This window comes from Podarcis filfolensis (assembly GCF_964270895.1).
Source record: "Podarcis filfolensis genome assembly, chromosome: W".
Taxonomy (NCBI): Eukaryota; Metazoa; Chordata; class Lepidosauria; order Squamata; family Lacertidae; genus Podarcis; species Podarcis filfolensis.
Genome location: NC_139619.1, coordinates 17,072,213 through 17,089,743, shown reverse-complemented (window position 1 = coordinate 17,089,743; position 17,531 = coordinate 17,072,213). Strand labels below are relative to the sequence as shown.

Sequence of the window (17,531 nt, the reverse complement as noted above, 5' to 3'; positions counted from 1 at the left end):
TAGCCGCGTCTAGTTTCTGTGAGATTTTGACCAGCTTCGGCCCATCTGAAGCTGATACAGGCTCATCTTATCTTGAGCCCAAGCAGAGTAGTCCACACAGCAGAAGGATAAGCAGTATGTGCCACATTCTTAACTTTATTTCCACTCTATGCTGAGAGAATACAAACATGCATCTTGCCTCTGTGAGAGCAGAGAAGCAACCTGTCTCTCTAACAAAGAAACCGAGAGAACAGTGAAAAACAGGAAACCAGTGTACGTCACATCCAGTCTCCCATTTCCCGTGGGAACCCAACAGTAACTTGGACTGTGGAATGCAAAACAATGTCTTGTGACTGCAGTTGCTGCTCAGTGAGGGAAATAGAAACCAACAGTTTCTCCCTCAGCAGTTCCTGTAGAGCCTGCATTTCCTCCATGAACTGCTCCGCTACTGGCACCGACAAGTTGCTTCATGGCTCTGGAAATGCTCTTGGGTGTCTTCCGTGGTTTGCCATAAATGGAGTCTGCTGGGTAGACGTATTTACTGCGTTACTGTACTCGAACTCTGCCAGTCCCAACTTGTCTACCCAGTCTTCTTGCTGATATTTCACAAAGCAACGAAGGTATTGTTGCAACGTAGCGCTGGTTCTCTCTGACTCGCCATTGGTTTGTGGGTGCCTAGCCAAGGTCAAGCACACCTCTACGTCCAAAAGCTGCATTAACTTCCTCCAAAACTGCGAGGTAAATTGTGCCCCCTTTTCCAAAATCACTCTCAACGGCAACCCGTGCAGCTTAAACACATGTTTTGCAAACATCTGCGCTGTTTCTTGGGCCGATAGCAGCTTCTGGCACAGCATGAAGTGCGCCATTTTAGTAAACAAGTCTACCACCACCCATATTACTGTCTGTTTCCTTGAGGCTGGTAAGTCTGTAATGAAGTCCATCCTGTGGTGAGGCCTGAATCCCGATTGGAAGGGATCCAAATGGTCTGAATCCTCCAGGCATGCTTGGAGTTGTTCAGCAACCACCCACTTAGTCACCTTGCCCAAGAATGGAAGATTTGAGACTGAGCGATCGTTGGCCATATTGGCCGGGCCTAAAGATGCTTTTTTAATAAGCGGTTTAATGACCACCTCTTTGAGTGGGTCTCGCAGAGGGAAGCATTCACCACCCCGCAGAGCCCATCGCCCAACCCTTCCCGGCTTGCTTTTATGAGCCAGGATGGGCAAGGATCAAGAAGACAGGTGGTTGGTTTCACTCGTCCAAGCAGCCTGTCCACATCCTCGGAGGTAACAGATTGGAATTGATCCCATATAATATGACTAGACGGGACTCCAGCACTCTCCCACCTCAGCCCTGCTTCCACGGTGGAGTCTGCCTCCTTCCGAATCTGAGCGACTTTATCTGCAAAAAACTTTGCAAAAGCATTGCAGGAGATCCTGGGTTCCCTACCTGGCCCGATGACGAAGGTGGTTCCATTAGACTGTGAACCACCTGAAAGAGTCCCCTGCTGCTGTTTTCTGCAGATTCAATAGAGGTGATGAAGAAAGTCTTCTTCGTCATCGCCATTGCCACTTGGTAGGCTCAACATTGAGCTCTAACCTGTGTCCGGTCCGATTCAGAATGAGTTTTCCGCCACCGGTGCTCTAGCCATCTCAACGATTGTTTCATTGCCCTCAGCTCCGGGGGAAATAACAGGGCTCCATGCAATTGGAGAGGGCGCTTCGGAGCCAGACAGTCAATAGCCCTGGTTAACTCTGCATTCCAGCGGGTCACCAGGGAATCAGCTGAAAGGCCATCAACACGGGATAAAACATCCCCTCCTAGTTAGCTTACACTCTTACAGAGACTGAATGCACTGAATGAGTGCATTCAAGTCCTACCTGTGTAGACATTCCCAATTATAGACTTAATATAGGTGTGAGGGACCCCTGTAACTAACGCCTCCCTGCTTGCTTCCCCCTCTTTTGCGAGGGGCTTCAGCTGCCTCATTGTCCAGGCAGCAGCTCCATTCAATGGCCACAAGGTGCCTCTGGGGTGGGGTGGGACAAGGTGGGGAGGAAGGAGGGAAGTAGCAGGGCAGCCGCCAATGCCAATGTGACCTCCACCCCAGCTGCCCAGTCCACCAGGACACTTTACCTGCCCTGGGTGCCAGCAACCCATGGTATGCCCCTGTTTGAATCCCAGGCTTAGGCTGGTAAACTATCCACTGTTTTGAGTTTTACCTCCTCAAACTTCGCCTTTCAGAATACCATGGTTCTGTAATGGCCCTTTTAGATTTCCTAGGTTGTACTGACATAAAGACAATAAATTTGTGTGGCAGTTAGCAAACTTATTGTCACATGAGCTTTCATAGGCTACAACTTACTTCACTGGATGCATGAAGTGGCTTAGAAATATATCTGTATTTACTTCATCTAAAGCAGTGTTTCCCAAAGTGGTCAATACCTCCCCTGGGGGGCACTGGAACGATTCAGGATGGGCGGTAGTAGCCTTAGGTGCAATTGGGGTGTGTGGAATAAAAATAAGGGGGCAGTGGAAGCATAAGGAAAGAAGAGAAGAAACAAAATGGAAAAACCATTTGTACATGTTTCCTTTGTTGTGTAATGACGCTTACCGCCAGGTCAGGCGCTGTTATGGGACAGTGTCAACTCCTCCCCTGTACAATACTATAGCATTTCCTGTTGGGAAACTGTGTACATGCAGCTACTCACACAGAGTCAATTAAGGTTTGGCAGACAGCCAGAAGGCAATCTGAAGGAGTAAGTCTGCCTGGTAATAACAGAGACATGGAGACCGCTCCCTGATCGGTCAAGCTCTCTCAAGGGAGTGATAATTAATGGCCTACTAACTGTTAGTTCAGAGTTTGGAGTTGAGTGGTTCAGTGTGTCAGTGAGTGTAGGAGTTGTCAGCCGTGTCAGAGAGAGCTAGCATAAGATCCGTGTTCTGTTCCTGTAAATAGTCCACTGTATATAATAAACACCTAACTACAAGTTCCTGGTTCCTGCTTCGTCTATCCTGTCTGCAGCCAAGTTGCCAATTGCTTCCGTGGATTCTGCGTGTACTCTGCTAGGTCTGGCTAAGGTCCTGCAACTAGTCAGAAAGTTGCGAAACACCAAATAGGTTTTGCCAACATTTCCTTCATCATATTTAGTGGAATGTGGGTTCAGTGCGGTCACAAATCTGTTAACTGAAAACAGAACCTGCCCCCAAATAGCTAATTGTGGTGATTTAAGAATCCTGCTGACAAAAATAGAGCCAAACGTTAATAAATTGATAGCAGCACACCAGGTTCATTCTTCTCATTAGAATTATTTTTGATATTATTTATAATTTTTATTTTAAAATTATCCTTCTTTACTAGGTTGTAGGATGTAGGTAGAAATATAGACCAATTTTTAAAAACAAATGGATTACAAAAAATCTCTCAAGAAAACAAGATAATGCTGAACCACAAAATTATAGAACAGGAGGTAGAAGGTGCCATTCAGAATATGCAGTTGGGCAAATCTCCAGGGCCGGATGGCTTAACCTCAAAATACTATAGATCTTTGAAAGATTGGTTAATTCAACCACTAAAGGAGGTTTGCAATGAAATTTTGGAGGGGAAAAAAGCGCCAGAGTCGTGGAAGGAAGCTTATATTACGCTTATACCGAAAACTGAGTCTGAAAAGACACAACTTAAGAACTACCGCCCCATATCCCTGCTCAATGTGGATTACAAAATATTTGCTGATATTTTGGCTAATAGATTAAAAAAAGTATTAGTGGAAGAGATACATAAGGACCAAGCTGGCTTTCTCCCAGGTAGACACTTGTCTGACAGCACAAGGAACATAATTAACATTTTGGAGAAGTTGCAAGTGAACATTAGTACCAAAGCAGTTTTAATTTTCATAGATGCGGAGAAAGCCTTTGACAATATTTCTTGGAATTTTATGAAGAAAAATCTTCAGGGGATGGGGGTTGGTCAAGGGTTTGAAAATGGTATAAGTGCAATTTACTCAGAACAAAAGGCTAAGCTAATAGTTAACAATGTGATGACAGAGGAATATAAGATAGAGAAAGGGACACGACAAGGTTGTCCAATTTCCCCATTGCTTTTTATTTCGGTCCTGGAGGTTTTGTTAAATATGATTAGAAGGGACCGTATGTTTAAAGGTATTCAGGTCGGAGCCAAACAATACAAATTGAAAGCTTTTGCAGATGACCTAGTTTTGACGTTACAGGAGCCAGAATCTAGTACGAAAAGAGTATTAGAACTGATTCAAGAATTTGGTCATGTGGCAGGATTTAAGCTGAACAAGTCAAAAACTAAAGTTCTCGAGAAAAACTTAACACCGATTGAGAAAGAGAGGTTTCAGAAGGAGACTGGTCTAACATAAGTTAAGAAAGTAAAATATTTGGGGGTTAATATGACTGCTAAGAACTTAAACTTATTTAAAGATAATTATGAGAAATGTTGGACAGAAGTGAAAAAAGACTTAGAAATATGGTCAAATTTGAAGCTTTCCTTGTTGGGTCGAATTGCAGCTATAAAGATGAATGTATTGCCAAAAATGTTATTTTTATTTCAATCATTGCATATTTTGGACAAGATGGACTGTTTCAAGAAGTGGCAGAGAGATATTTCTAGATTTGTCTGGCAGGGCAAGAAGCCCAGAATAAAATTTAAAATATTAACTGACGCAAAGGAAAGAGGCGGATTTGCCCTGCCAGACCTTAAACTTTACTATGAATCAGCAGCATTCTGCTGGTTGAAAGACTGGCTGCTTCTTGAGAACACAGACATTTTGGACTTAGAAGGTTTTAATAATGTTTTTGGGTGGCATGCATATTTGTGGTACGACAAGGTTAAAGCACATAAAGCATTTAAAAACCATATTGTCAGGAAAGCATTGTTTAATGTCTGGATAAGATATAAAGACTTACTTGAAAATAAAACCCCAAGGTGGTTGTCACCAATGGAAGCAAAGGCTCAGAAAAAGCTCAATATGGAGGCCAAATGGCCGAAATATTGGGAAATATTGGAACAAGAAGGAGACAAATTGAAATTGCAGAGTTTTGAGAAACTAAAAGATAAAGTGCGAGACTGGCTTCATTATTATCAAATAAGAGAGGCCTATAATTTGGACAAAAAAATTGGCTTCCAGGTGGAAAAATCAAAATTGGAAACAGAACTGTTAGATCCCAAAACTAAGATACTTTCAAGAATGTATAACTTGCTGTTAAAATGGAATACGCAGGATGAAACGGTTAAATCTGCTATGATTAAATGGGCACAAGATGTTGGACATAACATAATGTTTGCTGACTGGGAACAGTTGTGGACCACCGGTATGAAATTTACGGCATGTAATGCCTTAAGAGAGAATATTATGAAAATGATATACAGGTGGTACATGACACCAGTCAAGCTTGCAAAAATATATCATTTTCCCGATAACAAATGTTGGAAATGTAAAGAAAATGAAGGTACATTCTTTCACCTTTGGTGGACGTGCCCAAAGATTAAGGCTTTCTGGGAGATGATCTATAATGAAATGAAAAAGGTATTTAAATATACCTTTCTGAAGAAACCAGAGGCCTTTCTTTTGGGCATAGTCGGCCAACTGGTGCCAAAGAAGGACAGAACTTTCTTCATGTATGCAACAACAGCAGCAAGAATACTTATTGCAAAGTATTGGAAGACACAAGATTTACCCACCCTGGAAGAGTGGCAGATGAAGGTGATGGACTATATGGAATTGGCGGAAATGACTGGCAGAATCCGAGACCTGGGAGAAGAGTTGGTGGAAGAAGATTGGAAGAAATTTAAAGACTATTTGCAGAAACACAGTAAAATTAATGAATGTTAAAATGATGTTGGATTGAAAATAAGTGGTATTAGCAACAAAGTTAATAAGAATATGCAAAAATGGATTGATAATGGATGAAAAGATAGAGTTATAATATGTTAAGATAAAGGAAAGAGGGTAAGGATTTGCTGATTTGATTATGTAAATGGGAACACAAAAAGGGGAGGTGCGAGGAGGTCAAGGAAACAAGCTAATGAGTTTAAAGATACAAAAAATGGATTTGTTTTTAATTTTTTCTTACTTATTTGTTTTTTGCATTTTGTATGTTTATTTTCTCCTTTTTCTTTTTTCTATTTTATGTATTTTTGTATGTTTTCTTTTTATTTATCTCTTTTTATATGTTTTCTTTTTATTTTGTAAACCTTTGTTTTTTGTAAAATCTTAATAAATATTTTATAAAAAAAAGAAATATAGATACATAAAAGAATGCAAATTTGTCACTGCATCTTTCTTTTTGTTCGCTTAAAGAAGGCAGATTTTCAGGTGGGCGCTGAGTAATTTTTTTCCTGAAAATGGGGCAGTAGGCCAAATAAGTTTGGGAACCTCTGATCTAAAGTAAGCAATAAACTGCAAGTGCCATAACACAATAAACTGCAAGTGCCATAACAAAATCAGTGTGTGAATATTTTAATGCAGTGCAGGCCACTTTTTAAACATGCATAGCTTGCATGTAGCTACTTTTTGGGGAGTTGAACTGGATAGATAGCAATTTAAGAATTTGGCCCACATTCTTTTTAAAAGAGTCTTCAGTATAAATGAAGAGCAACTGGTTTGCCAAGGTGCTGCCACCAGTTGCATAGGAAGGGGGAGTGGGCCACCCCGGGTGTCATCACTGAGGGGGGTGACAAAAATGGCAAAAGTATGTGTTTTTAAAATAAAAAAAATTGGGGGGGGGCTCACAACACTTTTTTGAAAAAAATTATTTAAAACGAGTTTAATAACTTCGTCTGACAATTAATTAACCTCAACAAGTCAACAATAATACGTATTGAAACTTTTTAGTTTAGTCAACAAATGTCACCCCACGTCGTTCTGTTGAGTTAGTTGTGCATCATTACTGAAGCTTATAAGTGCCATGCTGAATTTATTTTTGTTACATTTTTTAGTTCCTTGATTCATTGTGATCATCATACGTTAAGCCAAATCTACAAAATTAAGTAAAAAATTTCATTCATAAGAAATTCCTATTGCGAAAAAAAGTTTTTAAGTGCTTATGCTCACAGTGTTAAGTAAATAAACCAGAAAATAACACTTGCGACTGTATCTTATTTTTCCTTCTTTTAATAATTTCAATGGGGGGGCGGACGACAAGAAATTTTTCACACCGGGTACCATCTGACCTTGCTACGCCACTGGCTACCACAGAGTTTGCCTTCCAGCAGCAGCATCACTGCTGCTTTACCAGGACAGGGCAGCAAGGGCACACCAACATTACCAATTTGCAACAGTTGCCCACCAAGCCAGCCACTCCTGAGCAGAATTGCAATACTGTTGTAATCTTTACCTTTATCTGAAACAGGAAATACCTCTCTGCTATCTGGTTATTGATGCACTTTAAATCTTTTGTTGACAATGACAAAATATCTAACTGCAATTTCAATATAACTATCATTTTATAGAATGTGGAGCTGCTTTCACAAGCAAACTTGAAGGAATGTTTAAAGACATGGAGCTTTCTAAAGACATCATGATACAGTTTAAGCAGGTATGGGTACAAAACCTGGCATCAATATTTCTTTCTGAGTGTATTTTGGCTTCTGGGTTATCCTTTAATTGGATTAAGTTTTGGGTATTTTGGCAAAATAAATTAAGCATGTGCAGTTACATCTGAAAAGGACATTGCAAATATTCCATTTTCCTTCTTCCTCACAACAGGGCTAGCTACCCCTCATGTTAGTTCCATCAATGTGCTTTGCTTTCTGTATGCCAAATTGGTAATGCTCTTATAGCTCTTTGTTATTGGGTGGAATGGTGGAGCACTAGATAAGGAAATCTGGCTGGAGAAACCTGGGTTTGAATTTCCCCAAACTCAGAAACTCACAGGGTGACCTTGGCCCAGTTTCCTTCTCTCAGCTAATCTAAGGGTGGTTGTAAGGATTAAAGGTGGGGATTTGATTTATGCTACCCTAAGCTCCTTGGAGGGAGGACAGAATCCAAATACTGATTTAATGTGAGGTGTGCAGTTAACAGTGCCTTTAACTTGTTTGTAGTTTCATATGGTTATTCTGTCACTTTGATTCTGCTGTAGTATATGCAAAATCAGAATGTACCTGGTAACATTGAACTCACAGTGAATATCTTGACTATGGGCTATTGGCCAACCTACGTGCCTATGGAGGTCCACCTGCCATCAGAGGTAAGATAGCTGGACAACACATCCAAAATGGAATAACTTTTTATTACTCTTGTTTGATACTGATGACCAGAGGTTTTCAACCTTTTTGAGTCCATGGCTCCCTTAACCATTAGAGGTTACCATCCACACACTTTTAGGTAAAACCTCTTTAAACTGTTTAGCAGAGCAATCTTAATCTTCCCAGAAGCAGTGGACAATAACAGAAGTTGTTTTAAAGATGACTCACAAACTCTGTGGAAACATTACGGTAGCAAATATATTTTCGACTGTTAAAATAAACTGCAATTAACAGCACACTTTCAAACAAATGCTCTCTTATCTCCCACACGTCGTAAATTACAGGAACAGTCCTTCAGCAGATTTTACAGGCAGGTGCTGTGGTCTAAAGCACTGAGCCTAGGGCTTGCCGATCAGAAGGTCGGTGGTTCAAATCCCCACAATGGGGTGAGCTCCTGTTGCTCGGCCCCTGCTCCTGCCAACCTAGCAGTTCGAAAGCACATCAAAGTGCAAGTAGATAAATAGGTACCGCTCTGGCGGGAAGGTAAACGGCGTTTCTGTGTGCTGTTCTGGTTCGCCAGAAGCGGCTTAGTCATGCTGGCCACATGACCCGGAAACTGTACGCCGGCTCCCTCGGCCAATAAAGCAAGATGAGCGCTGCAACCCCAGAGTCATCCGTGATGGGACCTAACAGTCAGGGGTCCCTTTACCTTTACCTTTACTCTTCTGTCAGACATCTGCCATCAGGCATCTGCTAAAACGAAGCGGTGTGGTTTTCTTCATATTGGCACTTCCAGCTGATGCTAATTAAGCTCAGAGTGCCACTCCCATATATAAAGGAAACCTGGAACATTTTAGAAACTGTCTACTTGTTTCTGCCAGAATGATTCCCTAACACTGCATACTTCCTGCGGCACCCCTGTGGGGCTCAGGAGCCCAGTTATGTCGCCCCTTGCCTGCAGAGCGAACAACCTCTCACCCTTTTCCCAACACCCTCCCTTGTGGAGTGTTCACTCAGCCTCCTCTCCTCTCCCTTCTCCTTGGGAGTCGTCTGGGCAGCCACTGCTTCTGCCCCTGGTCTTTGAGCCGCCCCCCCCCCCAAAGAGAGGTGCTTCCTCACACTGCCACAGGGGCTTGGGAAGAGGATGCTCCCAGCCTTAGTAGCCCAACAGAGACTGGCCAAAGATGAACTTGAGGACAGCACCTTACCTTGGGTGGCAGCAGTGGGTGCTGCTGGGCCTGCATGGTGGAAAGGCTCCCCTTCAGCACTGGGCACTCCACTCCCTGGTAGGCCTTGCATACAGCAAGTACAAGAAAGGCTAGCACGGTGCCTGCCTACCTGCCCGGCCTCACACTTGTCTGTCCATTCCCAACAGCAGGGGCTGGTGGACTGGCTGGCTGGGCTCCCTCACCCACTTGCTTGTTTATTCCAAGGTTGCCTCAGCTTCTGGCAACCAACATCCCCTGGTCAGCCCCAGAGGCACCAGTTGCTTGTAGCCAGGGCTACTGCAACAAACAACTGTGCAAGCATTTCAGAGGCAAAGACACGAGAGGTCATCAGAGGAGACAGGGGAAGAAAGAGGGAGAGAGGCCAGTGTTGCCCGTTGCACGCACCCTTGACCATCATTTAAGGCACCCCAGGGTGCCACGGCACGCTGGTTGAAAACCACTGCTATATACTACTGATTAAAATTTAAACTTCTTTATCTAATAATTGGAAAACTTGGGCAAATTGCCAAGAAACCTCTGGCATCAGCTTTTGGGTTTGATATTTGGGGAGAATTACTTAAGTTAAATAGTTTAAGTAAGTAATTTGTGGGCCTCTCCCTTTGTAGTTGCAACACTATACAAAAAGATTAAAACTTATTGTACTTTTTAAAAAATGGTTAAAAGAACAATTTGGGATAAAGGTGACTTTTTAAAATAAAGTCAGGTTGCTCACTGGGACAAGACAGTTTGATCATCTCACACCAATCCTGGCCTGACTGCACTGGCTTCCAAATAGCTTCTGGACCCAATTCAAAGTGCTGATTTTGACCTATAAAGCCTTTAATGGCTCAGCATAGATAAGACTGTACTAGTTGATTATTTTTACTTGCCATACGTCAGGAAACTTCCTGACATGTCCTGGTTTTAAGGTGTAAAAATGGCACATGGGGAAATTTTGCCGAACAAAATTCAGCAAACCTTTTTTGAAATATGGCAACCCTGTACTTGAAGCTCATATCTCTCTTCTCTTTAGATGATAAAACTGCAGGAGATATTCAAGACATTTTATCTAGGAAAGCACAGTGGCAGGAAACTACAGTGGCAATCAGCATTAGGACACTGCGTACTCAAAGCAGAATTTAAAGAGGTACTGTTTGCTTTCTGGTATACTGTTAATCACTTGTTGAAGCCATTTAGTAGATGTGGAATGTAGCAGGGATTTTTAAGTGGTCATTCCGATTTTAAAATATTGGTCTCTAGGTTTTGTTCAGCTTTTGTGAATTGTTCTTACTTTATTTCATTTCATTTCATTTCATTTTGTTTCTTCATCAGTTCTGCCACCAACATCCTGTGCTATCATTTGCATGAAACATCCATCCTTTCACGAAACTTTCATCCTTTCATGAACCATCCACCCCAAGAACAATACTTTCCATGTTCCATCAAAATTATCCAATTTCAGGTGTAAATAGGGGCCCATTTGTATTGGCTTACATAAATATATTTGCAAAAAATATTCCTTTTTGCTGGGTGACCATGGACTTGTATTTACATCCAAGTTGTATAAGGCTTTAAAAACAGCACTTTGAATTGGTCTTGGAAATAGGGAAACACCAGAAAGATCTGTTTATCACCTTGCAAACAGATTGGCTAGAGAATCAGGGAAACTGTTCTAACAAGGGTTTGCTCAATGTAGATTTAACCGTGGTTAAATTCATGGCCAATGCTAAACTGTGGTTGAAGTGTTTCAGATATAGTTCTTAACTGTAGTTTAAAAAGGCAAACATGATTACACATAGTGTCTTCCTAAGGTATAAGCACTCTGCTATAAAGATAACACAGCTATCATATGGATATTATTTCCTTTTATATGGAATGAATGTTAAATAACTGCAAAGTGTAGGACCTCCCTGTGCATGGATCTAGAACTATTGTTAAACAAATTATTTACATTTTATAAGTAAATGCAGAAGTGTTTTTATCACTTTTTTTTTGTTCCTGACAGGGCAAAAAAGAGCTACAGGTCTCATTGTTCCAGACTTTAGTGCTGCTTATGTTTAACGAAGGTGAAGAATTCAGTTTAGAGGAGATAAAACAAGCTACTGGAATAGGTCCGTATTGGATGTTCTTTGTGGCTTCTGAGTGCTAGTGGCTAAAAAACTAAACCATCTCTTTCTGTTTTAGAGGATGGAGACCTTCGACGAACCCTCCAGTCATTAGCCTGCGGCAAGGCCAGAGTGCTAACAAAAAGCCCCAGAGGCAAAGATGTGGAAGATGGCGACAAATTTATTTGCAATGATGACTTCAGACATAAGCTATTCAGGATAAAAATCAATCAGATCCAGATGAAAGAAACGGTCTCTGGTTCTTTTTTCCCTTCAGATTACTGTTGTATATTTTCTGGGTGCCTGGGCAGTGCCCTGAATCACCCAGAAGCAATTCAGTGGCAATTATTTTGGCTCCAGTTTTCAATTTATACTGCTTGAGTCATCCTGAGCCATTTTATATGCCAGGGGCATGGGTTACAAAAACCTCTCTTCCTGAGATTGGGACATCAAGACACTTGTACTTGTCTCATTATAAGAAATGTGAGCTGTTTTGTACATTAAATTAGATTTTTATTTCCCTAGCTTTTGGTTAAGTATCTATTTACATTGAATGCTTAGTGGTTCAGGTTTTTATGGCTAGGAGTTGCATGCTGGGTGACTTGTTAGCTGTAGCTTATTGTTGTCAATCAATCAATCTTTATTACAGTCCAGAGACCCAACAAATCATTACAAAGCAATATACAATTCAGACAGCCTACCTCCAGGTTAAACAAGCATTTTGTTCAGACTTAAAGTTAGGGATCATTGGTTCTTGCAACCACCGATAAAAACTTTGCCACTGCTAATGTTCTAGCGTATGTCCGGTCTTCCAATAGGAACCTGACATAGTGAGCCTCTGATTTTCCCGGGAAAGGTACCAGCAAGGGTAATATCAATTCAGCCCTGGATTGCTTGTATTTCGCACAGTGCAGCAAAATATGTTTTATAGAACTGATGTCTTGGGCACACGAGCAAAGTCTGTCCTGGTAGGGAACTCCTCTCAACCTGCCATCCAACACTGCAGAAGGAAAAACGTTTAGTCTGGCTTTGGTGAATAACCTTCGGTAATTTGGTACTGTCAGGTTTTGAATGTAAGGTGTTAACTTAAAGACATGCCCATAGTGTACTCCTACTGCCAGCGGACTACAGACTGTGTGTGATCGAGATCGCAAGTCACTGTGTGCATTATCCCATAATCTTTGCTTTAATGTCTTTAGGGTGCCTTCATAACCCAGGTAATAGAGTTGGGGGGGGGCGACAGACTAATAGAGGTGACTTTTCTAGCCATGGTTTTCTGTCAATTGCTGACAAACTCCTCATTGGTCAGGTGTTGATACAAACCCTTCCCTAGATCAAACACTGCAATCCTGAGCCAATGTTTTAGGGCAGCCCACCATGCTTTAGTTAAAATTGGGCATTCACCAGCTTGTAACATAAGTATGGAGTTGGGGACACAGTTGAGTACCTGCAGTAGAGACTGTAGAAATTTTACCTGAAAGCCGTCTAGCTTAGGCACGTCCCCATTATGCCAGACATTTGCTGCGTACAGGAGTTGGGAAACGGGTTTTGCGTTGAAAACCCTTAAGGATGCTGGAACACATTTGCCGCCCTTTGTGAAAAAGAATCTGAGTATGGCTAGCTTTGTGATCTCTGCCTTTTGAAGGGAGGTTTGCCAATGGTGCTTCCAAGATCCTGTATGATGGAATGTGAGCCCTAGATAACTGAAGTATTTAATCTGTTCAAGGTTATGGCCATCCAGCACCCATTTAAACTGGGAGAAGCTGCTTTTGAATACTATTTTTTTTTTTCATAATTATTGTAATAACTCCTTGTACTTCCATTTTCTTCCTGTTGCCAAGCAGTCTTTTGGAAGATAGGGAAGAGGATGGAAATCGTTTTTTTGTTGCAAATGTTTAAATTAGAGCTTACTCTGAGCCAGGTCTTAGACTCTGAACATATTTTTAGTTGTTCTTGGTGTTGTGATAATAATAATAATAATAATAATAATAATAATAATAATAATAATAATTTATTTATACCCTGCCCATCTGGCTGGGTTTCCCCACCCACTCTGGGCAGCTCCCAATCAAATATTATAAACACATTACAGCATTAAACATAAAAATTTCCCTAAACAAGGCTGTCTTCAGATGTCTTTTGAAAGTAGGATAGTTGCTTATTTCCTTGACATCTGATGGGAGGGCATTCCACAGGGCAGGTGCCACTACCAAGAAGGCCCTCTGCCTGGTTCCCTGTAACCTCACTTCTCACAGTGAGGGAACCGCCAGAAGGCCCTTGGCACTGGATCTCAGTGTCCAAGCTGAACGATGGGGGTGGAGACGCTCCTTCAGGTATACTGGGCTGAGGCCGTTTAGGGCTTTAAAGGTCAGCATCAGCACTTTGAATTGTGCTCGGAAATGTACTGGGATCCAATGCAGGTCTCTCAGGAACGGTTTTATATGGTCCCGGCGGCCACACCCAGTCACCAGTCTAGCTGCAGCACTCTGGATTAATTACAGTTTCCAAGTCACCTTCAAAGGTAGCCCCATGTAGAGCGCATTGCAGTAGTCCAAGCGGGAGATAACTAGAGCAGGCACCTCTCTGGCGAGACAGTCTGTGGACAGGTAGGGTCTCAGCCTGCATACCAGATGGAGCTGGTAGACAATTGCCCTGGACACAGAATTGACCTGCACCTCCATGGACAGCTGTGAGTCCAAAATGACTCCCAGGCTGTGTACCTGGTCTTTCAGGGGCACAGTCACCCCATTCAGGACCAGGGAGTCCCCCACACCCACCCGCCCCCTGTCCCCCCAAAACATTACTTCTTTCTTTTCAGGATTCATCCTCAATCTGTTAGCCGCTATCCATCCTCCAACCGCCTCCAGGCACTCACACAGAACCTTCACTGGTTCTGATTTGAAAGAGAGGTAGAGCTGGGTATCATCTGTGTACTGATGAACACCCAGCCCAAACCCCCTGATGATCTCTCCCCGCAGCTTCATATAGATATTAAAAAGCATGGGGGAGAGGATGGAACCCTGAGGCACCCCACAAGTGAGAGCCCAGGGGTCTGATCACTCATCCCGCAACACCACTTTCTGGACACGGCCCAGGAGAAAGGAGCAGAACCACTGCTCCCAGCTCCCAGCCCCTCTAGATGGTCCAGAAGGATGTTATGGTCGATGGTATCAAAGGCTGTTGAGAGATCCAGCAGAACTAGGAAACAGCTTTCAACTTTGTCCCTGGCCCACAGGAGATCCTCAACCAGAGTGACCCAGGCAGCTTCAGTCCCATGATGAGGCCTGAATTCCGACTGGAATGCAGAATGGTCTGCATCCTCCAGGCATGCTTGGAGTTGTTTAGCAACCACCTGCTCAATCACCTTGCCCAAGAATGGAAGATTTGAGACTGGGCAATAGTTGGTCATATTGGCCGGGCCTAAAGATGTTTTTTTAAGAAGTGGTTTAATGGCCACCTCTTTCAGCGGGTCTGGGAAGGCTCCCTCGCAGAGGGAAGCATTCACCACCCCGCAGAGCCCATCGCCCAGCCCTTCCCGGCTTGCTTTTATGAGCCAGGATGGGCAAGGATCAAGAAGACAGGTGGTTGGTTTCACTCGTCCAAGCAGCCTGTCCACATCCTTGGAGGTAACAGATTGGAATTGTTCCCATATAATATGACTAGACAGGACTCCAGCACTCTCCCACCTCGGCCCTGCTTCCACGGTGGAGTCTGCCTCCTTCCGAATCTGAGCGACTTTATCTGCAAAAAACTTTGCAAAAGCATTGCAGGAGATCCTGGGTTCCCTACCTGGCCCGATGACGAAGGTGGTTCTGATAGATTGTGAACCACCTGAAAGAGTCTCCTGCTGCTGTTTTCTGCAGATGCAATAGAGGAGGTGAAGAAGGTCCTATTCGCCGTCACCATAACCACTTGGTAGGCTCAGTGTTGAGCTCTAACCTGTGTCCGGTCTGATTCAGAATGAGTTTTCCGCCACCGGTACTCTAGCCATCTGAATGATTGTTTTATCGCCCTCAGCTCTGGGGGAAACAACAGGGCTGTCCGGGCTCCATGCAATCGGAGAGGGCGCTTCGGAACCAGACAGTCAATAGCCCTGGTTAACTCTGCATTCCAGCAGGTCACCAGGAAATCAGCTGAAAGGCCATCAACATGGGATAAAACATCCCCTGCCACTCTCTGGAAGCTATTTGGATCCATTAAGTGGCGGGGGCGGAACATCCGAATAGGTTCCACCTCCCTGCAGAGGGGAAGAGTCTCTGAGATGTCCAGTTGCACCAGGAAGTGATCTGACCTTACACATTGTAAAATGTGTAGCCTTCCCATTGACCCCAAAATGACTTTCTTTTATGGAAATCTTTTTTAATCTTGCTTTTAAATGAAATTTCTTTTCAAGACAGCTTACAATTAAACAGTACAGCATTAAAAAGGTATAAAGGTCATAAAACTGTAAAACGCCTTTTGAATCAATGTAATGGTAAGTCACCAAGTTGGATGGCTTTAAAGGGGGATTAGAAAATTTATGGAGGCTAAGGTTGCCAGTGGCTACTGTCAATGGCATGAGAACTATGTACTACTTCCAGTAGCATAGGCAGTATGCCTCTGAATACCAGTAGAGGGATCTGAATGGTAGAGGGCTGTTGTGCTCATGTCCTGCTTTGGGCTTCCCAGAGGCATCCAGTTTGCCACTGTGAGATCACATTGCTGGACTAGCTGGCCTTTGGTCTGATTTAGCAGAACTCCTGTTTATTGTATTGCTTTTTACTTGGCTAAGAACAATCAACTACAAAAAGCATCCATTAAATAAAATATGGCATCCTATTGAAAAGACCTGGACAAACTAAAACTTTTTCACCTGGTTCTTAAAACTCATGAGAATAGGCACAGTCATGGAAAGGGTATTTTAAAGCATGGTTTCCCAAACTTGACACTCCAGCTGTTTTTGGACTACAGTTTCCATCATCCCTGACCACTGGTCCTGCTAGCTAGGGATGATGTGAGTTGGAGTCCAACAACAGCTGGAGACCCAAGTTTGGGAAACCCTACTCTAAAGCCAGTGTGCTCCTACTCAGAGAACCTAATCCTCGGTCATTGCCTGCCTGACCTCAGTAGGTGGGGACACCAAAAGACAGTCCTCCTAAGATGACCTTGATGAACAGACATGGCTTGTTTGTAAGTAGGTGTCTTAGGATACAAGACTGTGACCTTAAGCAGCATAATTGCCTCTTGCTCTGTACATTTATTTCAAAAGTTTGCATAGTGAAATGGTGAGGTGGATGGAGTCTAAAGGATGCTTTCCCCCTTTACAATGATGACAAGCAAGGACTCTCATATGTGGTTTTAAGGGGAGGGCCTTACTTATCAGAAGCAGTACCCCAAGAACACCAATACCATTTCATCCACTCAACCCAAATTAACTACATTACATGGACATAGCCACGGGGGGGGCATCTCCCCCCAGATCAAGTAAAACAATATAAATACTTAGCTAACTGACCAATCACGTCAGTTCAGCCCCCCCAACAGAAGTCCTGCCCACCCCCAACAAAAATCCTGTCCACGCCCACACTACACTACTGATTGAAATTAATCCATTCACTTGAGGGATGGCAAAGACAGGCTTTTTCAATTTCTGATATACTTTCTTTTCCAAATTCCTGCTCCTGCAGGTAGAAGAACAAGCAAGCACTACAGAGAGGGTATTTCAGGATCGGCAATACCAAATTGATGCCGCAATTGTGAGAATCATGAAAATGCGCAAGACTTTGAGCCACAATCTTCTTGTGTCTGAAGTATACAACCAACTGAAATTCCCAGTAAAGGTGTGGTATGGATGTTCTTCCTTTACTTGTTGGCAGTAATTTATTCCTACAATACTTTTATTGTGACAGTACATTGTTTTGTTTTTGAGAATGTCTGATGAGGCAACTTCAAAAGATTTAGTCAGCCAATGATAAAGAATTCCAGTACAGAATAAATTAGGATGGCTGTCATTTTAAGCACTCAAAACATGTACCTGTATGCTGTGTGTTG

At 42.8% G+C, this 17,531-nt stretch overlaps 1 protein-coding gene across 2 annotated transcripts in view; it reads left to right on the top strand.

Moving 5' to 3' along the window:
• Positions 1 to 17,531, top strand: part of LOC310753828 (cullin-4B) — a 151,633-nt gene that overhangs the window by 133,063 nt on the left and 1,039 nt on the right. For both annotated transcript variants that reach the window (XM_083595178.1, XM_083595179.1), the window contains 6 exons: positions 7,454 to 7,539; positions 8,083 to 8,190; positions 10,430 to 10,543; positions 11,402 to 11,507; positions 11,581 to 11,753; positions 17,168 to 17,320. In XM_083595178.1, coding sequence (XP_083451304.1) covers positions 7,454 to 7,539; positions 8,083 to 8,190; positions 10,430 to 10,543; positions 11,402 to 11,507; positions 11,581 to 11,753; positions 17,168 to 17,320 — 740 coding nt within the window. The remainder of the gene's footprint in view (positions 1 to 7,453; positions 7,540 to 8,082; positions 8,191 to 10,429; positions 10,544 to 11,401; positions 11,508 to 11,580; positions 11,754 to 17,167; positions 17,321 to 17,531) is intronic.